This window comes from Gossypium raimondii, chromosome 6 (genome assembly GCF_025698545.1).
Source record: "Gossypium raimondii isolate GPD5lz chromosome 6, ASM2569854v1, whole genome shotgun sequence".
Classification (NCBI taxonomy): Eukaryota; Viridiplantae; Streptophyta; class Magnoliopsida; order Malvales; family Malvaceae; genus Gossypium; species Gossypium raimondii.
Genome location: NC_068570.1, coordinates 18,766,638 through 18,780,471, shown reverse-complemented (window position 1 = coordinate 18,780,471; position 13,834 = coordinate 18,766,638). Strand labels below are relative to the sequence as shown.

The window sequence follows — 13,834 nt, the reverse complement described above, 5'->3', positions numbered from 1 at the left end:
ATGTTCTTTACTAGGATTCGCCATGTATTTGCTAACTACACTAACTGCATATGATAAATCTGGACGTGAACAAACCATGGCATACATGAGAGATCTCATTGCACTAGAGTATGGAACATGTGACATGTACTCAATCTCATCATTTGATTGTGGAGATAAAGCCGATGAAAGTCTGAACACGCTTAGCATTCTGCATATTGATTTTGCAAAAAACTTTCTCAATGTACCCCTTTGACTTAGGTACAATTTACTTGCTTTTCTATCTCTGAGAATCTCCATACCAATATCTTCTTTGCTGGTCCCAAATCTTTCATTTCAAATTCTTCACTTAGTTGGGCTTTGACCTTTCTTATCTCTCATTTATCTTTCGCTACTATCAACATGTCATCAAAATAAAGGAGTAGATACACAAAAGAACCATCACTGTTTTTCTTAAAGTAAACACAGCTGTCAAAACTACTTCTTTTAAAATCATGAGAAGTCATAAAAGAATCAAACCTCTTATATCACTGTCTTGGTGATTGTTTCAAATCGTAAAGGGACTTTTTCAGCAAACAAACATAGTTCTCTTTTTTTGATACTGTAAAACTCTCTGGTTGTTGCATGTAAATATCCTCAAGTTTTATACGAAAAAATAGAGTTTTTACATCTAACTACTTAAGCTCCAAATCATGCATTGTCACAATACCAAGTAAAGCTCGAATCGAACTATGCTTCACAACTGGAGAGAACACATCTGTGAAGTACACTCCTGGAATTTAACTATAACCTTTTGCAACAAGCCTTACTTTATATCTGGGGTCTTCAACTCTTGGAGTCTTTTCTTTCTTTTTAACTCCCATTTACAACGAACAACCTTTTTACCTTTAGGAAGTTTTACAAGATCCCATATTTTATTTTTGTGTAGTGATTCCATCTCCTCTTGCATAGCAAACATCTACTTTTCTGAGTCTTTACAACTAACCGCCTCAAAATAATTAGATGGCTCTTGGTTTGCATCTATATCTTCAGCCACATTTAAAGCATAAACAACTAGATCAGTCTCGGTATACTTCTTTGGAGGTTTAATTTTTCTTCTAGTTCTGTTTTTGGCGATAGAGTATTGTGGTGAAGAAGCAACTCTATTTTGAATTTTTGTACTGGCTTCAATAGTCGACTCTGTTGTAGATTCTGTATTAATCTGATGCTCCACCTGCTTTTGATTTTCTTTATTGGAAGAGTTTTTAAGAGATAAGTTAGGTAGCATAGTAGTTTCATCAAAAACATCTCTGCTAATCACCACTTTTCTATTTTCAGGACACCATAACTTATACCCTTTTACACCAGCTTTATAACCAACATGAGTATACGTAGGAAAACAAAAAATCTTTAGATCAGAATAGTCAGCAAAATTACTAGAACATACCTCTTGTGGGGTCTTTTTTTCAATGACAACAGATGGAGATCGGTTGATCAAAAAAATGCAGTAGAGGCTGCTTCGGCCCAAAATGACTTTGGTAAGTTGGCATTTGACAACATACATCGAACCTTCTCCATGATTGTTCTGTTCATTTGTTCTGCAACGCCGTTTTGCCGTAGAGTATGACGAACTGTCAAGTGTCTCACGATCCTTTCTAACTTGCACAGTTTATTAAACTCATCAGAACAAAACTCTAAGCCATTGTCTGTGCGGAGATATTTTATTTGCTTTCCCGTCTGTTTTTCAATCATGGTTTTTCAAGACTTAAATCAGAAAACATATCGCATTTCTGCTTCAGGAAGAACACCCACACTTTTCTGAAAAAATCATCAATAAAAGTTAGCATATAATTAGCTCCATCTCTCGAAGGCACTCTGGATGGCCCCCACAGATCAGAATGAATGTACTCCAACGTTTCTTTCGTGTTATGGATTCTTCTGGTGAATCGAACTCTCTTTTGTTTTCGAAAAATGCAGTGCTCATAGAATTTCAGTTTGCAAATTCCTTGCCCATCAAGAAGTCCTTTTTTGCTCAATTCTGTCATGCCATTCTCACTCATATGCCCTAGGCGTATATGCCAAAATTTAGTAATATCTTCATCTGACAAGGAAGAGGATGCGACAGTTATATCACCAGTAACAGTAGAACCCTGCAAAACATATAACTTGACAGTCTTTCTCTACCCTTTCATCACAACGAGGGAACTTTTGAAAATCTTAAAAACCCCACTTTCAGCTGTGTATTTGTACCATTTTGAATTAAGAGTACTCAACGAAATTAAATTTCTCTTTAATTCTGGAACATGTCGTACGTCATTAAGTGTTCTGACAACTCCATCAAACATCTTAACTTTAATTGTTCCAACACCTGCAATTCTACATGAAACATTATTTCCCATCAGAACAACATCTTCAGACACTATTTCGTAAGTTGTAAACCAATCCCAATTGGGACTCATGTGGAAGGTGCAGCCCGAATCAAGGATCCACTCCTCGCTTACTTTAAAATTGTTGACAGAAGCGACTAGAAGCTCAAAATCGCTATAGTCTTCTACAACATCAGCCTTACCAGAATTTTCTGGTTGTTTTCCATTTTGATTCGCAGCCTCTGTTTTGATTTTAATCTGTAGCTTATAGCACTCAGATTTAATGTGCCATTTATTCTTGCAGAAGTTATAAGTTTTACCTCTATTTGAAGACTTCGATCTACCATTAGATTTATCGTGAGGATTCCATTCCTGTATCCTTCCGCGATCATCATTAGCATTTCGATCTTGTCTCCCACGAATAATGAGACCTTCTCCTCGAGAGTCGGTTTTAACCACAAGATGCTTTATCTTATCATACGAGGTTAAAGAATCATAAACCTCATCAATTGTGAGAGACTCTCGGCTATATAAAATTGTATCTCTAAAGGTTGAATAAGACGGGGGTAACGAATAAAGTAGAATCAACCCTAGATCTTCCTTATCATACTGAACCTCCATGGCCTCCAAATTTGAGAGAATTTCTTTAAACACTGTCAAGTGTTCGTGCACAGAAGCACCTTCCTCCAAATGATGAGCATAAAGACGCTGCTTCATATGCAACTTACTAGTTATAGTTTTCGACATACATATTTGTTCCAACATCTTCCATAATCCAGCGGCGGTCTTCTCCTTCATCACATCCTGCAAAATTTCGTTAGACAAATGTAGATGTAACTGTGTTAACGCCTTTCGATCCTTACGCTTCTTCTCTTTCTCCGTCAATGTTGAAGGCATCTTATCTACCCCTAACAGGGCTTCCTCTAAGTCCATCTGTGTAAGAACTGCCTGCATCTTTATCTGCCACAACGCGAATCTGGTGTTGCGATCCAACAGCGAAATTTCATATTTTAAAGACGCCATTACCGTAATTGAGATGAACAACCCGGAAGCTCTGATACCAATTTGTAAAAATAGAATATCGATAATGACAATATATCACAAATAAAAGAACAATAAAAATAAAGAACACACAGATTTTATGTGAAAACCCTTTCGGGAAAAAACTACGGGCAGATAAGAAGAAAATTTATTATGTCGAATTCGAATTAATTACAAGAGGAGTAGACTATGTATATTTATAGGCTTGTAAAACCATATTCTAATAGGAGTAAAACACTTTATTCTAATCAATATCAAATAGATGAAGTTTAACAAGGTTTAAAAAACCTTATTCTAAAATAAAATAAAAGAAATATAATTCTATAGGATTTTACTTTTATTTTATTTTACCACGATATTTTATTTAAATAAGGATTCGGGTCACTTAATTCTAACAGTCCGAAATTATGGGATATAATTGAAAGAAAAAAGGTACAAAATCATGAAGAGGAAGAATAATCTCAATAAATGTTCATTAATTCTTTCGCTTTCAAGATCGTAAGAACTTGAACAGTTTTATTATTATTATTTGTCTAGATTTATAGTTACAAATGTTTTCTTACCTACAAGTGTGGGTGAGATGCATTGCATTTAAGAGGGGCAATTCATAAAACAGACAGAATGTTTGATCTTTATGCTTGGCTTAGATATGGCAGAGTTGCAACTTACAAAGGCAATATCCAAGTGGTAAAATTGACCCAATCTTCAACTTCACATACAAGAGATTTGTAATGATATTACAATAATACTAAAGCTTTCTTTCATCCAAGAGAAGATGAAATGAACATTTACAGTGGAAACTTTGCAGAGTTTCAGATAATACAAAATGGCCATTAAAGGCTTCCAATGATAATTTACCAAGCTTGCCTTAAACAAAGCACCATGTTTGATTTTATTCTGCCTTTGCCAACCTCTTCGAGAGAGCGATTCATTTCCCGAGCAAAATCATCTGTCATAGCTTTGGGAGAATGGAAGTTAATTGTGTTCTCAGGCTCGAAACACCTCTGGAAAACAGCCAATAGTGGAGTTATCTCGAACCATAATTGGAACTAAGAGTCCAAATAGTGGCTTAAATTTCTGCAGGTTTCTTTATCCCTCAATTTTGCCATTGCTTTCATCTCTATCCTTCTTATCCACTCTTTGCTCACACGAAAAAGCCTCCCAATCTCCTCGAGTGACTTCGGGGGAGAACCCGTGAGTCCATAGCGTAGAACCATCACTTGCCTCTCTCTTTTTTCCAGACCATTCAAAAGATCATGAATATCTTCCTTCATGTGCTGCCTCATCACAGTTTTCTCCGGGCTACATATTGATGCATCTGGAATAAATTCCTGCATCATCATATACCCACACGTGTTGTCAATCAAAGCATCTTCATTGATGCCATATCAAGCTTGCATGAAAAATAAGAATGCACATGCAGATACTAGAAAGCAATATAATGAAAAGTACTCCGAACCCATCATCATCTAAAGCTTCAAGATAATGCAGGGGAGAAAGGAAAAACAAAAAGATATTCTTGCCCCACTTCATTCAATTCATAGAATGTATCAATGCATATTTGCTTCAACGATATCGAAACGACTTCCATATAGTAACACTGAAAGCCCTTATGTTTTCCACAAATAATCCACCATATTATAAAATTATTCCGAAAATACTGACATGTAAGGTTATAATATAGGGTTAAGAGAACTAAGATATTTAACCTAAATAAGTTAGGTTCTTTGCTAGCATTGTTGAAGCAATATAAACCTTGCATTTAACAAAAAGAAGAAAGCAATCCTAAACACAAGGAACAAAGATAAGCTTCAAGTGCCCTTTTTTTTCATATTAACAGATGCTGCAACTTCCACCATTCCCATTCGCAATTCTTGCCAGTATCTAGCCAGTTAACAGTTGAGATCTGACCGATGTAAAACAAGGGGATTGGGGGATATCAATGACAGAAACTCTTCTATAATAAAACTAATGAAATTCTAATGCCTTTTTCTTATAATGCAGGAGAGGAAAAGAAGGCAGCGAACGGAAAGAAATAATGACATACCAAATATTTTGCATTGATACAATCTCCAATTTTCTGGTCAATTGAACCCACAACTCTGAAGCATTTATTAGCCGACCTGATTTTGGACAAAGAAAGACCCGTAATCTTGGCAATTTCGTCCTCTTCTGGGTATTTCCCATGGCTTTTGCTAAGGGCCTTCCTAGCTTTCTGTATCTGTACTATCGCCCTGCTTAACGTGCACTAGAAAGAAAGCAAGGACAGGAGAATAACACATTGGTCAAGCTCCAGCTCTTATTACCATGATATTTGCATGGAGAAATAATATAGAGAAAGCTACATACGGGAACTTGAATCCCTCTAGCATGCCGTGCCACCATTCTCGAAATTGATTTCCTTATCCAGTAGTGTATATAGGTAGAAAATTTGTATCCCCTTGTGTGGTCAAACCTTTCTGCACCTTGGAGGACTCCTATACTTCCCGCCTGTTAAACACAACAAAATAAACTTGAACGTTTAGTAAGGCAGGATTTGGAAACCAAAGGAAATAGAGAATACATGAAGGAAAATATGTCCCTCTCTAATCATGCCATGATTTCTTACAATCTCACTGTTTTAACTTTTATGATTTGTACAAAAATTTGAAAAAGTAAATAAACATTTGATTATGTTCGCAAGCCTGCAAAAATAAGGGTCTACGTGACATCCATAAAATAGACAGCTGCAAGGGAGAACATGCCTGTAAGAATTCCATTCGCGCCTTTCCATGTCTGAAGGATTAAAGTTCAGATAATAGGAAACGTGTAAAACAAACATGTCTGACCTTTTAGGAAACATGTTAATCCATTAGATTTGTTTCAGATAAAATATACTATAAATTAAGTTAAAATTTTCTTTGTAAGAAAGCTAAACTAACATCCCCTTTCTATCTTTGCACTTACATGATATGTCAAAGGTCCCATACAATAAGATAGTGCTGCCTACACAAATATTGAAACATTACAATTAACAATTTACCAGGCAGATTCCATAAGGAAATTTTGCTTTCTTCTGATTGGTTATGCTAATTCATGACTACTTATCAATACAATTAAAGAGAGAACCTAGTTGGAAAAGCACATCAAGGCTATTATATTATCAGAATTGTTGTAGTATTTAAGAAACCAACCCACCCTTTCCAACATGATCGTTAATAAGCTAAAATATAAAGTAGACCCTTGAACTTTACCACTTTATTTAGATGAACTCCTATACTTTTATTACACTGAAATAAGCCCTTGAAATTTAATATATACCGAAATTAGCCCTTAATCTTTAACTTGTATCTAAATAAGTCCTTAACCTTTAATTTATGCCTAAATGCTCTTAACATAAATTAACATTTCATTAAAATATAAGCTAAATTAAGTACAAATTAAAGCATAGGGCTTATTTGGGTTCAGTAAAAGTATAGGGGCTTATTAAAAAAAGTAAACTAGTCCAAGGGCCTTTTTAGTGGTTTAGCCTAGATGATACTTCCCATGAGAAGATTCATCCTAATCTATTCATACTGTTGATTAGATTCCAAAACATCAGAAGTGTAAACATAGAAAAAGAAAAAACTAGGCAGCCGCATTGTTAATCAGGAAAGATCTGCTCAGAAAATTACTTTATGTAGAATAATAACTTGATTGGAAATGATTAAAAGTGTAGCATGTAGACAACCAAACATATCAAAAAGGCCTGACTAACCTGGATTAAGTCTTCGTGGGCTATTCCCAAACCCCTATAGTTCCTTGCAAAGTAGAGGACTAAGGAGCGTGTAGTCCTTATTAACTCATCCCTGCAGTACCAACCATAATGCAAATGCTGTTGCAGCGCCTTCTCAGTAAGTTTGGCTGCTTCTGCCCAGCAACTCAAGCTGACCATTCTCCCGGTTTCCTCTTCCAAAGTTGTTCTAATCCTCTCCAAGTTTGCAACCACCTGCTTGGAAAAAGCATAGAGAGGTCAGAGGTTGCCTTAAGATGTGTGTGACAAAAGAATATGCATTCCATATACTAAACTTGTAAGACAACCTTAACACCCTTTGACATTTCTACTTCATTCCTAGCAACTGCCAATCTTCTCTTTCTAGAGTCTGACATTCTTTTAGGAGAAGAACGTTTGGGCTTTTGATAACGTCCATGTAGGGTGTTGGTAGGCAGCAACTGTGTAGAAATTATAGTAGTTTCTACCGCTTTTTCTCTTCTTTTTCTTCGTTGTTTATTTTTTCTAGAGCTAACGATAATCTTGTCCTTTTCACTATCCACCAAACCATTCATATTACACTCTACACTATTGGCAGCAACGTCAGATAGGTCGAAAATATTTGAAGGTTTATGAGACAGAAAGATATTGAATAAATTTAGAGCTCCAAGCCTTCCTAGTTGTAGTAGGATTTCCCTCTCCAATCTTAACACATCTGAATCAACAAATGTCTCCTCCAAAACGTTGAGATTATCCTTAAGCACGTTATAACGTGATGCCTTGCATGTCTGTGGGCTTGCGCACGAGGAAGATCTGTTCCCTCTAATCGGTTCATGCGATTTACCAACCATAACATGGGAACAATTCCGTGACTGTGGTCCCTTGTCAATATTTACCTGGAAGAGAAAAAAAAAATCCAGAATAATACAAGATACTTGACAGTGAAAAATTATGAACTGGACAATAAAGTGTTGCGTGCAGTTCAGTAGATATAATTTGATATCCAACCACACACCTTTTCTTCTTTATCTGAGCAGCCATTTTCTAATGTTTGCAGAGCTGCAGGTGAAGCATATGCTTTTGGAGGATCTTTTGATAGAAACACACCTTCATCAGATATTACAGACAGGAAAGACAGCCTGGTTGAGTTAAAAGAAGCCTCCTTCCCTCTAACTGTGTTAAAGAAAAATGAATGGAAGTGAACAAAAACCAAGGGAAGAAATGAAAATTTGACAACAACCCAAAGACAAGCACTTGGTATAAGATAAGGCCAGAGATAGAATTGGAATTCAATTGCATGGACTGCATAGTAAACGCTCGAAATAGAAAAATAACCAACTTCTTAGTCGAAGTTAATTTTAGGCCAAACCATGTTGCCAGTCCCTGTTCTTGAATAAAGTTTGAGATTTAGTATTGTACTAAAAAAGTTTTACTTAAATCGATAAAAAAGTCCTTGCTCAATCTTAATGCAGTTAGTATTTTCTGTTAAAATTTGCATTCAAAACACTCTTACAATCATACCAAGTTCAAAAGCAATTCATTATGAACTCAGTAAACACTTTTGATATAGTAACCAAATTTGATTGAAAACACTAAAGCTGTCAATGATTGAATTCGAATTTTTAAATCTAAAAAGCAAGATATTCAATTTTTAACAAAATCTAAAACTTCGCTAAATTACAGGGACATCATTTTCATCTTAGCTTCAATTAACATTAAAACAATGCAGCAATACAAATGCAACTAAGCAATTAACTGACACTTCTACAATTACCTCAATCTAACCAAACTCAGAAAATTTAAAAGCTTAACTTTCCTTTTAAGTAAAGCAAGAAGGATAGAGTGGATTTGAAAATCCATTGAACTCACCAGAAGAAGAAGAAGAAGAAGAAGAAGAAGAAGAAGAAGGAAGCCTGGAAGGTGAATAATTGGGAAGAAAATGAGAAGGAACTGGGAAAACACCTTTGAGATTCAATCTAAAACCCATTGTTGATTCTTATGTATTGCAGAAAATCCTCATAAAGTTTGCAGAGTTAAATAGAAAAACGTATGTTAGCAGGCAAACCATCAAATCCATCATTCCATTTTATTTTTATTTTATTTATTTTTATTCTATTTTTGCTATAATTTGTTTTGTTTCACCTGAACCACGGGTTCTTCATCTTCAAAAACTTGTGTCAAAGACAGCTTCAGCCTTTTCTTTTCCGGATGATAAAAGTGCCCAAAATATCTTTAGCTGGATTTGGGTTTGTTATTAGGCCACCTCTAACATCTGGGCTCCTCTGCAATAATTGAGCTTTATTTCTTCTCTTCTTCCTGGACTTGTGATTGAAATCATATTTTATCATTTAGTCCCTCACAATTTCTTTGGGGGGTTTTTCTTTTTTGGTCTCCGTTAGTCTTTAAATTTAGTAGAGTTTTTCAATTTTGCTCTTAAATTTGGATTTTATTAGGATGACCTAAACTTTAAAATTAGACCACATCATCACTTAAATTCTGGAATAGTTGGCGTCACCATCACACCTTAATATTATCTAAATTTAAAGATCAAATTGAAGAAAGTTGTCAAGTTCTAAAATTAATGTGGATAAAAATATTTAAAACCAAGTTAAAAAATTTATCAAATTCAAGAACTAAATATTAGTTTTTCCCTAAAATCTTAATTATTACGAAATTCAAATTGAAATGCATTATTTAAGGTTTTGTTTAAACTTGAATTTAATTTTTAATAAATAATTGGTAAAAAAATTGATAATAAAATTAAGAATTGTATATAAATTTAATTTTAATATGTATAAATATAAATATCAATTAGTTGGAGATAAAATGTTTTTTAGATCAAGTCGCTGCATATTCCAAATAATCATGTGCCTATTAATTCCAAACGGAATCAAGTTGCTTTTGAGCATTTGCTTTCACCTTTGGCTATTATGTGTATTGCAGCACATAGACCCCATCTAATAGTGATGGGGGAGAATTTCCTGTTGCGATGGAAATTAAGAAAATCGAGAGAAGAGAGAAAACAGAGTGGAAAAGATCGAGAGAGAGAAAGAAGGCAATGGATTTCATTCATAAAATTAGTGTAAAAAATAGAATGTCGGTAATGACAATATATCGCAAAGAAAAGAGAAAGAAAAAAATAAAGAACACAGATTTTTACCTGGAAACCCATTCGGGAAAAAAACCACGGTAGAGGAGAAGAAAATTCACTATGTTGAATTCGAATGATTACAAGAGAAGTAGACTATGTCTATTTATAGGCTTGTAAAACCATATTCTAAGAGGAGTGTAGTAAGATTGAAACACCCTATTCTAATCAATATCAAATAGATGGAGTTTAATAAGGTTTAAAAAACCTTATTCTAAAATAAAATAAGTATAGTTCTATATGGATTTTACTTTTATTTTATTTTACCACTGTATTTTATTTAAATAAGGATTCGAGTCACTCAATTCTAACAATCTCCACCTTGACACGAATTCTCAATGAACAAGTTCTTCATCGTGAACTCTCAACGAACAAGTTCTCCACCTCTTCCATAAAATCCCTTAAGGGTTTAACTTCAACAATGAGCACCAACCAAGTCTAAGCAATGCTCAAACTTGGTTATAGGAAGTGACTTAGTCATCAAATCTGCAGGATTTTCATGAGTACTATTTTTTCTCACAACAATATCACCACGAGCAATAATATCACGAACAAAATGATACCGAATATCAATATGTTTTGTTCTATCAAGAAACATTTAATCTGTAACAGCCCGATTTTGGGCCTAGTCGGAGCAGTGGTTTCAGGACCACAAATTCGACAAGGAAAAATTTATTTTTCTTATATTTTTATGGTCTACAATTTTACGGAATGATTTTGTGAAAATTTTGTTCTAAAATTTCGACGTTTGGGCACTCAATTTAGTCAAAAGGACTAAATTGTAAAAAGTGCAAAAGTTGAGTTCTACATGTTAGAGGTGTTCAATTGTTATGAAGCTTTAAATTGGAGGTCCTTATATGGTAATTAGACCATTGGTTAAGTTGGTAGACAAAAATGGGCATGAGATAAGTGAAATAGGAAATTTTTAAGTTAGGGGCAATTTGGTAATCTAGTAATTAAAATGAATTAAAAGGGAAAAAGATGACAAATTGTGCTCATCTTCTTCATTTGGACGAAATCAGCAAGGGGGGAAGCCATTGTTAGGGTTTTCAAGTTTCCAAGCTCCATATTAAGTGATTCTAAGCCCCGTTTTTAATGTTCTTTACGTTTTAGGAGTCCCGGTAACTTGATTTTGCTTATTCTAGCAATAATTTAATCTAGGGTTTATATTTGGAAAAATATACATATGTGAAATGTGTTTATTTTGATGTTTTATGCTAGAATATGAAGCTAGAAATTATGTTAAGCAACTTTTGCTAAGTGATTTTGAGTGAAAACGAGTAAAACGATATAATTGATAAAAATACTAAATGTTCATAAGTAAGTGTTAGAGTGGAAATTTGATGTTGCCATAGAAGGGAAAAATGTTCAGAATGTCATAATACATAAGAATAAGGGATGAAGTTTAATTTACGAGCTTTGGGGCAAAAGTGTAAATATGAAAAAGTTTAGGGGCAAAATTGTAATTTTGCCAAAGTTTGAGTCAAGGACTGTTTTGATAAATGTGAGTACTAATTAAGTCAAATGTGTTATTATAGATCAAGAAAGAAGTGGAATCGACCTTGACCGGAGAAAAGAAAAGATTAAAGACTAAATTGCTAAATTTTTATATTGTTGCATCAAAGTAAGTTATGTCTAAATAATAATTATATTTTTATAAATTGTGAATTATATTTGATATGTGAATTAATATTGAATGTGGAAGGAAAATTATTCATGAATTATTCAAGTGATAAAGTGTTTAAAATAAAGTGTTAAGTGTAAATTCCGGTTGAACTTAGGAATAGAAGTGGATACAAGTGACATGTCACTAGAGATCGATGTTACTGATGTTACAGTGAGTCCCGGTGTTGGGTGATCTAGCATGTGTTGCGACACTGACAGACTTGTGTGAGCAGGCCGTGGACATTTCCAGTGTTATTGATCAGTGGTAGCTTCGGCTACATTTCAGTGGTAGCTTCGACTACATATCAGTGTGACACTTATGTGCTAATTCTCTACGTATCCGTGTATATTCCGAGTGTTCAACGAATCAACGGGAAATTGACTAAGTGAAAATACATGAGATCATGTAACGATTAAGTGTAATTGAATAATGAATATATGTGTGAAATTGAATTGAATATTGACTTGAAAATGGAAAAGTGAATTTTGAATTGAATAGTGATTAAAAGTGAAAAAGTGAAATTATGCAAAAGTAGAATTAGCAACAAAACAGTTTTGGACAGTAACAATAGTGTGACTTTGAAAAATCACCAAAAATGGTGAAAATTGAATTAGAGAGTGAATAAGATATTAAATGAAATCTTAAGGAGTCTATTTTTACATAAAAGAAACAGAGAAAGCAAAAGAGTTATACATTTTGAGATATTTGAATTTTAGTGAGGTAAGGTCGGATTGATTTCGGAATCCCCTGTTCTGACTTTGGAAAATAATTAAAAATTGTACAAAAATGATTATGAGTTATAATTTATATGCTTAGAATCCTTAATGAGTCTATTTTCAAAAGGAACAAATGTAAATATCATCCGAGTTCTATACAATGAGATAATTCCTTTTAGTGAAGAGAGGTCAGAGATGTTGAGCAGTGAAACAGGGGTGACTTTAAAGAATAAACTGTACTAATTGGCCAAGTAAAAAATTCTGAAAATTTTATGGTAAGAATACATGTGAGTATAGTTTCAAGAAAAATTAACGGATCTTAATTTGGAGCTCTGTAGCTTCGGATAAAAATGATTTAGTGACTCTGACTCAAATAGACAGCTTTGAATTTAAATATAAGTAAATAGTGAAATTATGTATAATGCTATTTAAGCATGTTTTATACATAAAGGATGTGGAATGGAGAGGAGGAGGAGGACAATAAAATGTATGAAAGAATTGTGTATAATGGTCATATGACCGATTATAATCGGTAAATGTTAAATTGAATGGTAAATACATATTGGCACTAAAGGAACTATTGCGGTATTGAAAACAATTGATCAAAATGTTTAAGAAATTTAGTCATGACATATATATATATATATATATATATATATATATATATATATATATATATATGTGTGTGTGTGTGTGTGTGTGTGTGTGTGTGTGTGTGTGTGTGTGTGTGTGTGATAATAATGATCTATGCATGATTATATCATTGAGTTGCATTGATTAATTCGGTTTATGTGATGGAAATGTCAAGAACATTTGTCTTTGATATGTGATGATCATGGTTTAAGCTCATATGGGAAAATAAAGTTTCATAGTATAAGAGTGTGGTATTGAAATATATATATATATATATATATATATATATATATATATATATTGGATTGAGAAATTGATTTGAATTGTGAACATGAAAGATTGTGAATTGAATAAAATGGAAATGGAGCTTTGAATTACATGAGTAAGTATCGGGTCTCGTAGGCCCTATTTGTTATGAATATAATATTTTGAGGATATGTTGTAAAGAATTATAAAAGCATGTTAAAAATTTGAAGAGTTTAAATTTGAATGAAATTTTGTAACTCGGTTTAATACGTTTACATGTGTAAGTGTGCTAGTAATGCCTCATACCCTATTCCGGAGTTGAATACGGTT

The 13,834-nt window shown here is 33.7% G+C and overlaps 1 protein-coding gene across 2 annotated transcripts; it reads right to left on the bottom strand.

The window, feature by feature from the left end:
- Nucleotides 1–3,989: 3,989 nt before the first annotated feature.
- Nucleotides 3,990–9,374, bottom strand: LOC105773269 (RNA polymerase sigma factor sigC). Of its 2 annotated transcripts, none has more exons than XM_052632415.1 (7): nt 9,238–9,374; nt 8,111–8,268; nt 7,425–7,991; nt 7,102–7,332; nt 5,715–5,855; nt 5,413–5,613; nt 3,990–4,696 (listed from the first exon to the last, which is right to left on the bottom strand). In XM_052632415.1, the coding sequence occupies exons 3-7, from the start codon at nt 7,944–7,946 to the stop codon at nt 4,415–4,417; spliced, it is 1,377 nt and encodes a 458-aa protein (XP_052488375.1). In that variant the 5' UTR covers nt 7,947–7,991; nt 8,111–8,268; nt 9,238–9,374; the 3' UTR covers nt 3,990–4,414. The 2 variants fall into 2 exon arrangements, with proteins under 2 accessions (XP_052488375.1, XP_012450465.1); XM_012595011.2 differs by lacking the exon at nt 9,238–9,374 and adding an exon at nt 8,965–9,192.
- Between the last annotated feature and the right edge of the window lie 4,460 nt (nt 9,375–13,834).

Excerpts from the sequence above, each read along its gene's own strand:
- LOC105773269 (XM_012595011.2), bottom strand. The coding sequence starts at position 9,082 with ATGGGTTTTAGATTGAATCTCAAAGGTGTTTTCCCAGTTCCTTCTCAT. Across the intron at positions 5,856-7,101 it reads CCCACGAAGACTTAATCCAG|GCGGGAAGTATAGGAGTCCT; the intron begins GTTAGTCAGGCC and ends TGTGTTTAACAG. Across the intron at positions 4,697-5,412 it reads GTATCAATGCAAAATATTTG|GAATTTATTCCAGATGCATC; the intron begins GTATGTCATTAT and ends ATGATGATGCAG.